Source organism: Piliocolobus tephrosceles, chromosome 11 (assembly GCF_002776525.5).
Source record: "Piliocolobus tephrosceles isolate RC106 chromosome 11, ASM277652v3, whole genome shotgun sequence".
In the NCBI taxonomy this organism is placed as follows: Eukaryota; Metazoa; Chordata; class Mammalia; order Primates; family Cercopithecidae; genus Piliocolobus; species Piliocolobus tephrosceles.
Genome location: NC_045444.1, coordinates 119,865,707 through 119,882,241, shown reverse-complemented (window position 1 = coordinate 119,882,241; position 16,535 = coordinate 119,865,707). Strand labels below are relative to the sequence as shown.

General features: G+C 54.3%; 1 protein-coding gene across 5 annotated transcripts in view; it reads right to left on the bottom strand.

The window, feature by feature from the left end:
- Positions 1–48: 48 nt before the first annotated feature.
- DGKD (diacylglycerol kinase delta) overlaps positions 49–16,535 on the bottom strand; it is a 107,319-nt gene continuing 90,832 nt past the window's right edge. For all 5 annotated transcript variants that reach the window (XM_026447351.1, XM_023188583.2, XM_023188586.2 and 2 more), the window contains 15 exons: positions 15,776–15,860; positions 14,394–14,488; positions 14,199–14,298; positions 13,215–13,488; positions 12,472–12,621; positions 11,505–11,633; positions 10,456–10,552; positions 8,209–8,319; positions 6,112–6,208; positions 5,785–5,892; positions 4,717–4,830; positions 3,232–3,366; positions 2,782–2,933; positions 655–766; positions 49–564 (listed from right to left, as the gene is read on the bottom strand). In XM_026447351.1, the coding sequence (XP_026303136.1) occupies positions 379–564; positions 655–766; positions 2,782–2,933; positions 3,232–3,366; positions 4,717–4,830; positions 5,785–5,892; positions 6,112–6,208; positions 8,209–8,319; positions 10,456–10,552; positions 11,505–11,633; positions 12,472–12,621; positions 13,215–13,488; positions 14,199–14,298; positions 14,394–14,488; positions 15,776–15,860 (1,945 nt within the window). In that variant the 3' untranslated portion in view covers positions 49–378. The remainder of the gene's footprint in view (positions 565–654; positions 767–2,781; positions 2,934–3,231; positions 3,367–4,716; positions 4,831–5,784; positions 5,893–6,111; positions 6,209–8,208; positions 8,320–10,455; positions 10,553–11,504; positions 11,634–12,471; positions 12,622–13,214; positions 13,489–14,198; positions 14,299–14,393; positions 14,489–15,775; positions 15,861–16,535) is intronic.

Sequence of the window (16,535 nt, the reverse complement as noted above, 5' to 3'; positions counted from 1 at the left end):
AGCAAGCCCCTTCCTCCTCTTCATCTTTAAAACCACAAGCTGGCCAGTTCGTCTCTCAGGCCTCTCCTTGTTCTAGCCCCTGTGATTCAGTAACAGCCCCGTGGCTGCCCCAGGGCTGACGTATCAGCCGGTTTTGCAGGGCTGAGCGTGGAAGGTGCCTGAGAGTGTCACCAGCTCTCGGCAGGAGCAGGACTCTGCAGTACAGGTTTCTGAGACAGAAAAGCATCTTGTGTCCACTACGACAAGGGTGTTCCTGCTGCAAGCGCTGTTGCATGCTTGAGACAACTTGACTGAAGGGTTGCCAGCAGGGGTGGGCACCAGCCACATGGCAGACCAAATGACCTCTGAGGCCCCTTCCTTAAGGCCAGGAACTCTAGACTAAAGTGTGCTGCCCTCTATTCCCAGCAATCTGATGATAGCAGTCATTTCACACACAGCCCAAGCCCTGCTGTTCCCGGGGCACCAGCTTACCAGCGCCATCTTCCCGGACAGCAGCAGCTCCGTCTCACTGCGCAGAGCTTTGAAGTTATTCACCATTTCCAGGACAAAGCTGCAGTTCAGCCCCTAGGAGAAACCAAGGCAAACATGCATGGGGAGGGCCAAGGGCTGCAGACGCTGAGGAGAAGCCAAGACTGAAAAGGCCAGAATAGCTACCTCTGTGGTTCTGGGCTTGCCATACACCCGGTCCATCGACTTGGAGCTGGCATTGACGGCGTGGGCCAGTTCCTGCTCCATGTCCCGGTGAGACTGAGCTATTTCTCGGATACTAGAGAGGAAGAGAAGCACGGGCAGATGTCAGGCCAAATGGAAGGGCAGCCTTTCACAATACTCATCTGAACGCAGCCCAGGCACCACCCGGAGGGCTGATGCGGAGGGCAGGCCCAGCAGGACAACAGGGATCGTGGCTCAGCCTAGCGACCGTTCAGTCACAAGCTTGGGCACAGAACGACCAACAGCAAATGGGAAGGCTTACAGGAGTAATCTGATATCAAAATCCAAGATTTTGCAGGGAGAGAAATGTACAAAATGAGGCTTACAAGCTATAAAATGGCCAGCGCACAAGCGGCAGTGCACACAGGTCCACTGCAGAGACTGCTACAATAAGGCACAATCCCCAGGTGCCCACAGCCTTGCTGGAACCTGTAACTGGCCGGTCTGTCCCTGGGGACAAAAGGACCCTCATCTGAAGAGGACAATCCTGGTGTAGTGATGGGCTCTGAGCCAGACCCCAGGCAGCAGCCTTTATGGGGAAGACGGTGAAAGCACAAGTCACACCAGGTCTCAGGGAGGCTGAGATGTGGCTCAGGCAGGTGAGATGGGGAGACAGAAATTATAGGAGCAGTGCAAGCAGAGGCAGCAGGGCCAACCTGTCCTGACCCTGTGGAAACAGACCACTGCCAGCAGCTTCCTGCAGTGCTGTGCAGGTGCACCTTCCAGGCAGGCCACAGGAGCCACCATGGGCTTTGAGGGGACAGGGTAATGGCCTTCCAGGGGAAGCCACCAGAAGCCTACTGCATAGCAAGGAATTAGCTGAACTGAAGTCCTCCAGCCCCATCACTGATCTGGGTGCGGTGGGAAAGAGACGAGGACAGGGGCCGCAGTGGCACCAACTCCTGGGGCAGAGAATGCGGCGCCAGGAAGGACTGCAGCTGGTATGGAAGTGCAGAGCGAGGAACGTCGGCGATGACTGGGACAGCGACCACCTGCTCGACAAGAGCCGGAGGCTGGCACATATGATCCATCTGCACGCCAGGGCTGGGCAGGCTGCCTGGAAGGGCACACAGCATGCCGGGCACAGAACCGACAGGAGCACCCATCCACAGCCAGGAGAAGAGGGAGCCCAGAGGAAACAAGAAAGGGACACCAGAGCACCAGCCAGCGTGTGGCCACGGGGAGAATGCAGGCAGGAAGACCCTGTACTGGTGAAGAACCACAGGTGCCAGCTGGAGGGGCTCACAAGCGGCACCCGCACAGGGCAGGCGAGGAGCAGGGACAGCAGACAATGCTGACCACTGGCCACGAGGGACAGACACAGTGGCTCCAGGGGCACTTCTAGAAGGCAGGTGAGTGGAAGTGCCCCTGGCGTATGTCTTTTTTTTTTTTTTTTTTTTTTTAAGTAAACTTGAAAACAAAGAGCAAGCCTGTTCTCAGGGTACAATGAGGCAAAGTGAAGGAGGCTGGCAGTGGGCTGCCCTCGGGAGTCAGGGCAGGGTTTTTTTGTTTTGTTTTGAGATGGAGTCTTACTCTGTCACCCAAGTTGGAGTGCAGTGGCACGATCTCGGCTCACTGCAACTTCCGCCTCTCGGGTTCAACCAATTCTGTTGCTTGAGCAGCCCGAGTAGCTGGGACTACTACAGGTGCCCGCCACCATGCCTGGCTAATTTTTTTTTGTATTTTTAGTAGAGACAGGGTTTCACCATGTTAGCCAGAACGGTCTCGATCTCGTGACCTCGTGATCCGCACACCTCGGCCTCCCAAAGTGCTGGGATTACAGGTGTGAGTCACCACACCAGGCTGAGCCAGGGCAGGTTTTAAATGAGTGGCCCTGAGAACCACAGCGGGTTTTAAATTCCAGCCAAGTAAACTCCAGGCGAGTTCTGAAAGACCACTGGGGAAATGAGCCAGAGCTGAGGGCACACAGAAACGGGCTCGGCCCTCATGGGTAATGCAGACCCCGCAAAAGTCAGGAGCAGCAGCTCTACGCCCCAGGGGCACTGGAGGAGCGCAGTCCTGGGGACCCCGGGGGAGGCTCATGAGCAATGCAGAGGGGCAGGAGCCCACCTGTGAATGAGGACCCCCGCCGCCTGCCCAAACTGGTCCATCTGGGTGGCCTCCTCCTCGGACAGCATCTCCGGGTGCAGGGAACAGGATGGAGGGCGGGGCAGTTCGCACTTCTGCTTGTCTTCCCAGGACTTCAGGGTGCTCTCAAACGCCTATGGATCCGAGAGCCCGATTACACCTGCTGCCCTGAAGCATGCGCCTAACCGCCACAGACACTACGGGGACACCAATAATATCACAACTAGGAAAGGGACAAATGGGATTTTTTTTTCTTAAACATTAGGGGAAGGAGATGGTCCTAGAAATTACTGCCCTATTAGTTTAATCGTTGGGTCTTAAAAAAAAAAATCCTAGAACGAAACACAAAAAGCTCCAGCTCTTAACAGTGCACACAAGCGCCTGCAGGTGAGCCCTGGACCCCACCCAGGTACTGCAGGCGGCCGCTCTTACCCTGTCTCTGGTCAGTGTCTGTGCCCGGTTCTTGTGGACAATCCGAATGTACCCTGGCGGCTGGACCCAGGCCTCTCCGTCCACCTGCACAGGCACGCCCTCATCCCCAAGGATGGAGATCTTCACTGTGCGACACTGAGCAGACATCATAGCCATTACTCGCGCTGAGCCAAAACCCCCAGGGGTTTTAAAGTGCTGCTGGCACCACCATGACCTTCCTGCTCCACACACGCGTCCCTGCCTTGCAGGACACCCCACCTCTGCCTCTGGGATGGCACTCTGCCTGCAGCTAGCCTTCTGCTGTTGTGTCACTGAGCCAAGAGTCTGTTCTCCCACTGTCTCGCCCCATCCTGCCCTGTCCCCTCACCGAGCAGTCAGTGCCTGAGACCTTGGTGCTGAGACAACAGGTGTCAGAACCCAGGGGCAGGAGTATCGTAGCTCCCAGCAGCCACTGGGCCCCTGCCACGTGAAAACACCCCCAGAAAAGAGCAGATGGCGTCGTGGATGACGATGAGCCATCCACCACCATCCTATTCCTCCTTTCCAACAAGAAACATTGCCAAAGAGTGAAAATTGTCAACTTCAAGCAGCCTACAGCTAAGGGGAGACAGAGTGCTGAAAGAGACCAGACAGTCGCAGGCTGGGGTTCAGCCAGTGGGTGTCATCAGCACCCTCCTCCGCCCCAGTGCCTGTGCCTGGGCACAGAGTCCTGCCCCATTAGCCCATCACTGCTGTCAGAAATAAGCCATGGGGGCACTCTCAGCCCTCAACCACTGGGCCTCAGAACCGTGATCGAGGGCCCCAGATGGAAACCCCCCCACACCCCACACCAGAGCCATGGGCTCTGTCCCCACCTCCAGCTGCAGCTTTGAAAGCCGCAGACACGGGCAGAGTTCACCCTGCGTCTGCTCTATCTCATTCCACCTCAGAGGGGACAGGCAAGGCTGCGCGGCTCAAGCGGGATACACATTTTGAGAGAGTTATCTTGGCCGGGTGCAGTGGCTCACGCCTGTAATCCCAACACTTTGGGAGGCCAAGATGGGTGGATCATTTGAGGTCAGGAGTTCGAGACCAGCCTGGCCAACATGGTGAAACCCCGCTTCTACTAAAAATACAAAAATTAGCTGGGAATGGTGGTGGGTGCCTATAGTCCCAGCTACTCCTACTCGGGAGGCTAAGGCAGGAGAATCACTTGAACCAGGGAGATGGAGGTTGCAGTGAGCCGAGATTGCACTACTGCACTCCAGCCAGGGCAACACAGCGAGACTCTGTCTCAAAAAAAAAAAAAAAAGTTATCTTGAGAATTTAACTGTCAAGCATAGCACAAGGAAAGTGCTCTGGCCCAGGAAGTGGGGACACGAGCTGTCCAGAACAGGACATGAGGCAGCCACGTGGCCCTGGAAAGCACCCACCCTCCCAGTCTCCATGTGCTGCCCGAGAACTCAGCACACTCCCGGCCAGGCACCCCAGGACCATGGCCACTACCTGGGCGATCCGATGATGCTGCAGCCTGATGACTCGAGAGACGGCCATCTGCATGCTGCCGAACACGGCGACCACCTCCAGAATCTTGTCATCGAATGACGGAGCTGTGAAAGTCTGCAAGGGACACGTCAGAGCTGACCACCACTCCACACATCCCCGCACAAGACCACCCCTACCCTCGCTCCCTCCCTCTCGGGGTCAGCCCCTTCCAGCTGGCGGGAAGTTACCAGGTAACTGCACTCCTGAGGGGCTTCATGTTGCAGGCCCTGAAACCAGCTGCCTGGGTCCAAATCCCAGCTCTAACCCTGGCAAAGTTACCAAATCTCTCTCTCCCCCATTTCCTCATGTGTAAAACGGGGAAACTAATGGCACGCTCCTCCAGGGCCATCAGTAGGGCCGAGTGAGTTAACACTGCAGAGTGCCAGGACTGGGGACAGCACACACCACATGTGCAGGAAGCGCTGAATATTTCTATTCGCTAGTACGTACAAAGGAAGGTTTAAACCAGGTTTAAACCTATCAACACCTTCCCACAGTTCTTAATACAAATTCCAAACTTCTTCCCCGGCTCACATGGCCCAATGTGACACAAGCCCTGTAGACCTTTCCTGTCTCTCCACACTCCTGCTGCCCGCTGCAGTCAGGGCACGTCTCCCACATCCTCCATGTGCCTGCCCTGTCTTGACTCTGAGCCTTCATCTATGCAATTCTCTGTGCCTGGAAGAGCCTCCCCCTCTCCTCTGCCCACCTAACTCGGCCAACTCCAAGTGATCCTTCAGATCCTGGCCTCCCAGACACCTTCCCTGACCCTCCTTCCACATCATACCCTCTGAACACATGTGCTGACCACAGACCCTCACTGGCCACCTTCACTGACACATCTGCTCTGCTCAGCCCTCTAGACGATGAGCCGGGTGGGGGACCCTGTCTATCTTGTTCTCCATGGCAGCCCCACTGCTGGCACAAGGGAAGGGCTGGCTCCGCTGCAGCCATAGCAGAACACCTCCCTGCTCTCGGACAGCTCTTCCCCACTCAGCTCAGGCCCACCCGCCCACACCCCATACATACATCATCTTCCTTGGTTCCCCCCCAGAAGTTGGTTCCTCCGGCATAGCTGGGAATGTTAAGGACAGCAATTCCCTGAAGACTGGGGAGTGGGATGGGTCGCCCGTCACACTGAGCAGCAGAGACACAGAACAAAAGAAAAGAGAAAGGCATGAGTCAGCCACTCCTTCTCTACCAGCTTCCCACCACCAGGGGCTCAGGAGCACAGCGGTGGCCAGGGCATCTCCAGGCAAGTCCCTGTGCATGGAGGAAATGGTCAACAGAAGCGACGGGCCTGGCAGTCTGATGGATGGAGGCTGGTCTGCAGGTGACAAGGACCCTCCTACTCACCTCCAGCAAGACCTTTTGTTCCAGGTTCTTGTAGGTTCTGTGCAGCAACTCTTTGGTTCCAAGAACGCCATACCACATCATGTTCTTGGTTCGGCTCCTAGAAACAGAAGCAAAGACTTGCCATGGGTCTGGGCTTTCTTCGTACAGTTAACCAGAGCCATTTCTGTGAAAGCTGGGAATGGCATTTGACCCACAAATCAGCTATATTTAGCAATTATTTACAGCAGTAACATCTGAAGGACACATTTTTGTTTTTGCAGATACGCATGAAGAGATATGTTTACCAATGGGAAATTTTGTTAAATAGTAACATTTTGCCAAGGAAGTAATCCTACCCTGAAAGGTAAATAAATAAAGTTAAAACATTATAGAACTCTATAAAAAAAACTTTTACACATCCTGATTTTTTTTCTGCCTAAAAAAATTACGCTTACCATGGGAAAATTAGAAAATATAGAAAAGCACCAAGGAGAAGGCACTCCTCATAATCCTCCACGCATAATCCAGCACCTGCATGCACCCTCCACATGTGCTAATGACAAATGCCAAGCGCTGCTGTGGATTTCCTCAGTCTTCTTTGCGCATTTATTTCCAGTTGCAGTAACTTGTTTACGGTTTCACCACCTACTTGGTCCACTTTACCCTACGCCAGCAGCGCTTCCCTCTGTCGCCACACGCTCTCTGCAGACGTGGCCATCCTCAGCTGGCGCTGCTCTACCACAGCTTATCGAACCAATCCCCGTGGCTACACTCCTCCGCCCATGCCTGAGCTCTGTAAACGACACACTAGGAGCCCCTTTCGTACCTACTTCAACCAACATTTCCAGTGGCTTCTGTAGAAATTTCCAATGACATTTGTAGAAGTGGAATTTTTCTCAGGAGAACTTTTCAAAGCTCTCAATACAAACTAAAGAGAGGTTTGACCAGGGTTCCAAGGCTCCAGAAATGTATTATGCATGCCCCTGTTCCTCAACTACTTATTTTACCCTGCTAAAGTATGTGTATTTTAATACTTTTCCCAGTGATTTTTGGACTAACAGGGATTTTTAAATGATCTGATGTCACCATCCTGTGCTGTACAGGGGTATGTCCCTGGGGCCCCTGAGCCATTTTCTCCTGCATGTAAGAGCCTCAGAGTTCAAAAGTTCTTTGAGTTCTGATGCTTTTCTAGAAATTTCCAACTACATATAATGTGAGCAATGACTAAAGTTGGCCCCTCAGGTGTCAGCATGGCTCCCCTCAAGGTGGCAGTGACACCATGAGGAGGATGAGGCCACATGGGACCACGTGGCTTGGTTCATTCAAGCCAATCCTGACTCAGTGGATGAAGACTCCAGCAAGGGTCTCCCAGTTTCTGGGTCAAGGGCTATTCTCTGCACAAACACCACCAACCCCCACACCCATTTCTCCCTGCCCTAGTTCTAATCATGTCAAAGCTGAACGGTCTCTCCGGCTATTACTGTGGGGTGGGGTGGGAGACATTTCTCCCTCACTTCTTGTGTTTCACAGACAAGAGGGAATTCTACTTCAGCCCAGGAAGAAAAGCTTGAGAAGAGGGACCCTTCTCATTTTTCTCCATCCTCTCTTCAGATTAGGAACGAGTATCCAGTAATTTTAGGAGAAAAAACTGAGCATCCTCAGTGATGCCCCTTGGGGCTCACACGCCACCGTCTTCCTGCAGAGGTCGGACTCAAGGGCCTCGTGGGCAGGCTCGGGCGTGATGGGGGAGGGCCAGCTGGGGTGCCGATGAACACACAGACCCTCCAACGAACAATGCTGGGCACTTACGCTATAGGTGCAATAACTTCTTGGCACACCTGCCGCTTTTCTGTAGTATCACGGACTTAGGCCTCTCATTAAGAGATGCAGCCATTCCAATGACCACCATCACTGGTTTTCTGATGTTGAATTTCCCTTGACCTGGCCAGCCTGAGAGGTGCTTCCCTTCCATCTCTGAAAGCACCCGTGCTTCTGACAAGGAAATCTGGGCTCTACTTCTGCCCCCGCCTTAGCATTGTGCACGTTCTTTAACCTGCTGAATCCAGAAATCTGCTACTGTCTGGAAGGAGAGGCCACGCCCCTGAGCCTGTTACCTACCTGCACTTCTCTGGGTGCTCATCGCGCTTGTTGTTAAAGTCCAGGGATATCTTTGCATCCAGGCCGATGCCGAAATAGTTGTTCATGACACACTTCTCCGTGTAATACTCTCTGCAAAGGTGAGTTTTAAATCAACTACAACAGCCCTGCTTCCAGCGTGGACATGTTTTCAGTTCAATCCCACGTGGCCCGGCAGTTCTGCGCCTACTGGTCACACGGCAGCTCTGGGCTGAACCTCCGGTGGAGCTGCCGGACCGTTCCCCACAGCAGCTGCCCAGCTTACACTGCACCAGCAGCACCAAACCTGAAGACATGTTTACGGCACAGAAACTCACACATTTCAACTCTGGATCTCAAAACATTTCTCAAACATCCCTAGTTACAATCAAAGCTGTCGCCAAATTAAAAAGGAAAATGACTTGAAAACATCCATCCCAGCCCCACAGCAACAAGGCTTCCCTTTCTCCATGTGCGACAGACAAGAAGAGACTCATCTCATTCAAGTTTCTTGTCCCCACCCAGCGGGAAGTCCTGCCCCTGCAGCTCCCCCAGCCGCTGGGAAAGCTCAGCCTGGCCTTCATCCTCCCCAGCCCCAGGGTCACACTGGGGTTCCCCCCCAGGGCAGGTGGATGAAGGGAGGAAACCCTGTTCCTCCACCCAGAGGCTACAGCCAGGAGAAGAGGATGTTCTGGAAGTTTCCAAAGAAACTCAATGGGTGGATGGGCTTGGGAACATTGCTCAGGCCAGAATTCTGACACACTTTCGCTTACTGAGCCAGTGCCGCCGGATCTGAGGGCAACCAGCATGTGTCAGTGTATTTATGATCCATCTAATTCAAGTGCCCGACAGCTGAGCCAGAGCAAAGCTCTGGGACAAAACTGTTTACCAGGCGGAAGACCACGTGCCTGGCTAGCATGTATAGGTCCTGGGAAAAGAGAGATCCAACGGAGAGAAACAGGGCAAAGAGATGAGGGAAGGCAGCAGAGAGACTGGGCTCAGGGGCCTGGAGCACGAGGGGCAGCAGTGGCCGGGGCAGTGGGAGATGATGGGGTGCCGGGGCCTGCTCAGGCCCAGCTGCAATGAGGCCTACACAATACGGCCCAGGCACACACCACGGCAGGAAGGCAGCAAACCACAGCTTTGTCTCCCCAGGTGAAGACAAGAGATAAGACCACCCAGCTTAGCAACAGAGGTGGAAGTTCCACAGTCTCAGATGAAGTAGACAAAGGAGACATCCAGTTCAGGGGCCCCTAGGGACAGTGCTCGCTGTAGGGTTGCAGCTCTGGCCTCCCCAAGGAAAACAGCCTCAGGAGGGCTGAGAACTGAAGCCCCAGGTAGCCCCAGGGGAGGAGTAGACCAGGCCAGGCACAGGGACACTGAAGTGTTGTACCAGGCCAGCACCTGGAATCTAGGGGTCCACCTTCCCAAACCCAGAGCCTTTGTGAACCACACATTTCTTCCTGTCACTGCCCCTGACCACTCCAGAAAAATGGCTGGCCATGTTTAACCAACTGCCATCAGCTGCCCAGAACCTGCAAATCAGCCAGCAGAAAGATGAGTCTAGAAAAACAGGTTTTCAAAACACCACTTGTCTCCACAATGGTCTCCAATACCTAGGAAGACTCCATTAAACTGCTATACACATCTTCACTGCCTTACAGGCCAGCAGAGGAAGACGGCCTTGTCCCCAGCGGAGTAGCAGTGTCAGCACGCAGGCACACAAGCAGCCCTTACAAGCCTCAGCACAGGCCGGTGTCTCCCTAGGGTGCTCAGAGACACGAGGGGGGCACACGGAGGACCCTCCAGCCCAGAGTCTATTGTTCTGCGTCACCAACAAGGAGAGCAGGTTTTAGAGGAAAGCAGGAGGAGGGATGGCAAGAGGAAGATGGCAGGCTGTAAGCAGAAGTCAGTGAGGTCCAGCCAAGGTCATGGGAGAGTGAACACAAGAACAGCACAAGGGCAGCTCCCAGCAGGAGCAGCTGAGCCTGTGAAAAGCCTCGGAAGGGCATGCAGGCTCAGGGGACGTCGAGCAAGCACTGTGGGACCTTGGGAAGGAGACGGGAGGCGCTTTGCCTCTGCAGATGTGCAGTAGTGGTTTCCAGGTCCACTCCTTACGCGGAATCTCCACGACTTCTCAGCCTTCCTTATCAGCTACCACCGATTTCTCTAGTTAATCCTGAGATCTGTTTTCTATGCACTAGCAGCCATGTTAACAATACGTCCACTTGGTTTCTCCCTCATACTCACAGGGTTTCTGGTTCAGAGTTAAAGGGATCAGCATTAATTAACAGGCGACTGATGACTGAGCCACCGGGTAAGGAACCAGACATTCCAGCCCGGACACCTGTAAAGGAGATATAAGAAAGGTGTGCGGGTCAGGAGCTACAGAATTAAGAGAAGCCCGTGGGTCTGAAGCTGGTGGACCGGTATTCTGCAGAACATTATCATAATTAAATATTTCTAAAATGATGTATAACCATGTCCGAATTTCGCCAATAGTCTTAGGTCAAAAATCACTGGAACAAAAAACCCACACTGGGTGGCAGAAACCAACACCTACAGAACACATTAAAAAATGGCTTCTAAGGCCAGGTGTGGTGGTGTGTGCCTGTAGTCCCAGCCATTTGGGAGGCTGAGTGGGGAGGATCACTTGAATCCAGGAGGTCAAGATGCAGTGTGCCATGACCACACCACTGCACTCCAGCCTGGGCAATAGAGAGAGAGCCTCTTTTTTTAAAAAAAAAAAAAAAAAAAAAAAAAAAAGGCTTATAGAGTCAGTTTTCATGTTCTCATCAAATGTAAGCAACTCCACCAAAATGATCTCTGAGAGTTGAGGCTTAAGGCTTTATAAAGTTGCCTTCATAAGAAATGAACATCAAGGAACGCTCCAGGCGGCCAGGACCTCACCCTCCCTGAGCCTCCTGCAACCACGCTAGAAGCATGGGACGGTCCCTCGGATTCCCTCATCAGGCCGGCCACCTCCCTTTTCCACTCAGAAATCTAATTCCTTTATTCTTCAAAACCGGACTCAAGCATCACCTTCTCAATGACGTCTTCCTGGGCTCCTTGCGTGGTTATTTGGGTACTAACTGGCTTTTGTTTTTTTAAAAAAAAGAAGCACTTTTCATACAGTTGTGTAAATTTTTAAATTCCACCTATCTTTCTCAGGGACCTGTAAACTTTCCAAGGGCAGCAACCCCATCTCTTTCAGTCTGACAGACCCAGCGCCCAGCACAGCGACAGGTCCAGCGTTGTGCCAGGGCCCCCGCCAGTCCCTCCTGCTGGCCGCCACTCACTTGGGTACAGGATCTTGGTGTTGAGTGCAGGCAGGCCGTCCCGGCTGCCCGGCTGGGGCGGAAGGGAAGCAGAACTGCCCAGGGACAGACTTCCTTTACTGATCAGCTTTTCACACGGAGATTTCAACACTGTAACAACAGAACAGAAAACCTTACAGCTGTCTGGAATAGAGACTGTGAAATACCTGAGGGGTCCTCAGTGCCATGAGCAGGTGGACAGCTGTCTGAAATACAGACTGTGAAATACTGGGGAGTCCTTAGCAACATGAGCAGGTGGGAGGGCTGAGGAGGGAGGGCTGCAAACCACAGGCAGTTGCGTGAAGTATGTGGGACAAAGAAGGGGGTGGAGGACCGAGTGGGTGCACATGATGCTCGGGGGGTTGGGCTCACAGAGAGGGTAACACGCCACAGGTGGCAGCGCTGGAGGGAGGGGTGAGCCCAGTCAGTATGGGCTGTGGGAGGCAGAGCGCACACACAGCAGAGCTCTGAGTGGTGGCCATGCAGTGGCCGTGGGTCAGTTCTGAGCACAGGCCTCCCAGCAGCCAGAACAGGCTTGGGGTACCCTCCACCAGGGCCTATGCTGTGGAGTGTTGCAAAAGGGGCAAGGACAAAGAAGTCCCCCCCTCACCCACCCACCTTCCCTCTGCCAGACACAGCCCCTTCCGAGCAGTTGTGGGGTCCAGGGTGGTTCTGAGGAAGCAGTGAGGGCAGAATGCAAGTGCTCCTCAGGGAGGTGGTCCTCGCCCTGACAGAGGGGGTCTTGTGAGTTCTACTGGTATCCACCAAGGCAGACCACACCCACCTCAAGGGCACGCACAGGAGATGCACAGAAACAGGCCTTGGGCGGTGAATTTTTATGCAACCAAGTGGCCAAAGAAGTGCCCTAAAACCTCCCCTGGCAATCCCAATACGTCTCACCAAAACCAAGCACACCGAGGTACGTAGAGGGAGGTGGAGCCACAGGTACCTTTGCGCTGGCTCCTCCCCTTGGGGACCCCGAAGCTCTCGCTGTGGGACAGTGGTGGGCACACTCTGTGGTCCATCTTCTCCTCTGACTCAGAGAGGCCCAGGACGAAGCCCTCCTGCTCCTGGGTCTGGGCATTCTGCTCATCGACAGCTGTACAAGGAGAGTGTGTGTGGCTGAGCACGCGGGTGCAAAGCCAAGGGCGCTGTCAGGCTGGGCGGAGGTCCCCTCCTCACCCCACGGCCTGATCTTCCTCAAACACCCTCTGGCTAAAGGCTTGGGCTCCGAACCCCCACTCCCATCCATCTTCCCCCTGGTCCTGGCACTGGGGCAGGGCATCCCTGCTAACAGGCTGGGAGGACTGGAACCCTCGCAGGGGAAGGCAAGGGGTGCAGAGGAGCCTGGCGAAGGCTGGAGGGCTGCGGGCAGAAGGAGCGGCCACATGGACGCACAGGTGTGCGGGTGTGAGACCGTGACCGCAGGTCTCACAGGAGTGAGACGTTTATAGTGAAGTCAATGAGGGCTAGGAAAGAGGTCCACGGGAGGCAACATGAAGGCGTCTGAGGGTGTGAGAGGAGGGGCGGAGGGAGGGCGAGCGAACTGGCTGGGGGCCTGAGCCTGGGCACGGGTGGAGAGGGCCACGGTGGAGGTTTTCTCAATGAGCACCCTTCCATCATCACCGTGTTCGGGGCACGCGGGGCATGCCCAGTGCTGGGGAAAGCCCCTCCTCCTCAGAAGACAGTCACCTTTTTCCGTGTGTTCTATGATCTGACGAATCGCTTTCTTCAGGCTGTTGGCTCTCAGCATGAGCTGTTCTCGAGGCCGGAATATCTGCGGCCGGGCCGGGCACGCTGATGCCAGCAAGCGGTCCCCGGTGGAGCCACAGATGCTGCCCGACCCATCTCCATCTTCAGCCTCCTCGGCAATGGTGGGGGGTGGGTTGGGCAGAGAGGACGAGGCCTGGGACTCATCGTCCAAGGTCTTGAGAAGGGAATCCAGCTTCTCCTTCAGGACAGAGCACTGAACAAGGAAAGGAAAAGGCATGTAGAGCTGAGGCAGGAGAACAGGGTCTGGAGGCAGGAACCTCAGGCCATTTCACCCTAGAACTCAATCAAAAGGAAAATCCTAACTCTCCACGCCTCAGTAACAAAAGGACCAGAGGCTACTCCCTTTGCAAATCCCCACCTTCTCTGCCCAGGCAGGTGGAAAATAGGAGAAACTGGCTGTCTGCAACCAACCAAACTGACTGCAGGCTGAGCCTTAGTCTGCACAGAAGTGCAACTTTGTAATTTCTGTAGCCTCTGATTGGTTGCAAAAAGCAATCAGATATTTGCACAGGAGTGTGACCTTTGTAACCACTTCAGCCTCTGGTTGGCTGCTTTCTGCCACCAATCAGACCGACTGCGGACTACCACTTCATTTATATGAAGTGAGCATGAAGTGGCCAATGGGAAACTTCTAAGAGGCATTTGGACCCAAGAAGATTCTGTATCTGGGCCCTTGAGCCGATACTCGGGCAGCTCCCACACTGGAGTGTACTTTCATTTTTAATAAATCCCTGCTTTCGTTCTTCGTTGCTTCATTCTTTTCTTCCTTTACTGTGCGTACTGTCTAATTCTTTGTTCAAAATGCCAAGAACCTGGACAACCTGTAGTCACAGCCCTCTACTGGTGTCAGAGGAAGCTTCTCGCTGCCTCAATGCCCCTCCCACCCAGGGCACGGGAACAGACCTTCTTGGCCATGACCTCTGACTCCTCCGAGCTCTCGGTCGTCTTCTCATAGGCCTTCCCCACCCGGGCCACGAAGTCCTTCACCGTCTCACAGAGCACTCTGTGGGGAGAGAAACAGAAAGACCCTTCTAGAGAGGCAGCTCCAGGTTGGGGGGCCAGGGCACCATGCCTTCCCCAGGGCCACCAGGCACTCACTTGGCCGAGGAGATGACCACCGAGTGCTGGTCCGAGGTAAGGATTTTAGAAAGGTGGGCTGCAACCGAGTCTTCATAGAAGAGAATCTGCTGTACCTGCAATCACCCCAAATGGCCAGGACTGTTGGTCTCTGTGACAGCAAGCTCTGTGACAGTCCCAGTGACTCTGTCACCTACTTCCTTGCCAGCACAGGCCGAGAAAGATGAGTCTCTCCTAACAGACACTGTCTGACCCAGCCAAGCCTCGACTCACTTCAAACGCTAATCTGAGACTCACCTAGTGCTAGGTGAAAGATTTTAAAAGCTTCGTCAAGCTGCAGACAAACCACAAATGAATCTCCTTCAGTCTGCAATCCCAGCACGGTCTGTGCTAGGGGCTTCTGTCCTGACCCCTACTCATCCTGACAGCAGTGTGCTCATGGGTCAGCTCCAGGTTTGGGTCCGTTCGCAGCAGAGGCTGTTTCTACCTGGCTGTGAGCCCCATCTGAACCACTCTTCCCGCCACCATCTGCTCTGCCTGTCAGAAGAGCAGCCCTTTCCCTGTGGGATCCCTGCTGTCTTTAGGACCCAGCCCCAGAGTCAGCAAACTTACTACTGGCCAGACAGCGAATATTCTGGGCTTCCCACACACACTCTTCCTCTCAAAATTTTAAAAAAAAAAAAGGAAAAATTAAAAATGTACAAACCATTATTGGCTTGCAAGGCCGTGGGCCCAGGCACATCTGGCCTACAAGCCTTGTTTGCAGACCGTTGTCCTAGCCTCTGACAAAAGCTCACCTCTTTGTACTACCCCACCCGGCACTGCACCAGTGCAAAATATAAACTAAAGAAGACAAAGTCTATTCTCTGAGGGAACCTGTAGGGGCGTAAAACACAATAGTAACAATCACCAAATGAAAAGCACTACCAGCTGGACCACAGCAGGCTGAGGGAAGGGCAGCTGCGGACGCCACAGAGAGGTGTGACGGGGCAGGAGCCGGGGGCTGGGGAAGAGCCACGGCAGAGCCGGCTAGAGCGTTCCAGGCCTGGGGGCACCGTGGCAGGGGAGGGAACAGGCGCGCACCATTTGGGGCTCACTGAGCAGTTGAGGAGATGCATGGACAGGGTGGGAAGGCCATTAGGAGGACCACCCCCACCCCCGGCCCGGCAGGGCCTTTGACAACCGCAGGAAGCCCCTAGAGGGTCACAAAGCCCAAAAGGCCCTGCCGAGGGAAGTGAGAATCCCCTCAGCCATGGGTTCACCCTGCGCCTCCGCAGGCCTGACTATGACACCCCATCACCAAAGGGGAGGCGTCTCTGCAAGGGAGGTGACACAAAGCGCTGAGAGGACAGTTCAGATCCCATCAGCATGCGAGCAGGATGTGAAGGACATGCCAGCAATACCTCGGAATCCTCGCTGAAGTCTTCGGTGACGGTGGAGGAGGAGGCCTGTCGCGGGAGCTTGGCCTCGTACGCCATGACGCTCCACCTGCACACACAAGGTCAGCTGCACAGGCGGCAAGACGTGCAGGCCCCCAAGGGTGAACCCTGTGCCCTCCGCTTTCACGGCTGGCAGCCTTGATCTTCACACAGTGTCTGACTTCATTTTTAGGCCCTTGGTCTTGACTCTGTCCCACAACTTGGCTGAGAACAAATGTCTGCACTCCACAACTAACGGCAGCACAGCTCCATGAAAGAGAGGAAGGTCTCCCATAAATGGCTGCCTTGAGATAAGACACTGCTTCTGGCAGAAATGGATTTACCCTCCTCAAGAGAGCTGCAAATGGCTCAGCCAGCTGGCCCAGTGAGATGAGCATTTCACAGGCCCCAAGGCACACAGAGGAGGCCTGAAAAGGTGGGAACACTGCAACACCACACCTGTGCTCAGAACTCCAGGCTTCTGGGAGCAACTAGGAAGGCTAGGATGCATCTCATCAGCACCCCATGTGCCGCAGGTCAGCAAGTGCCAAGTGTGTCACTTGGAACAACAGTACCTCACTCAGGGAAGGTATCACAGTGGCTTTAGGCACTAGAGGATAATTTCCCAAAACTTCTTTTGGGAACAGACTATGGCAAAATGAAACTGTTCAAATAAGCGCAAGGAGCACTTTTCCGACGGGTATGAGATCCGGGCTGAAGCAGCCAAAGAGGCACAGCCGTCTTC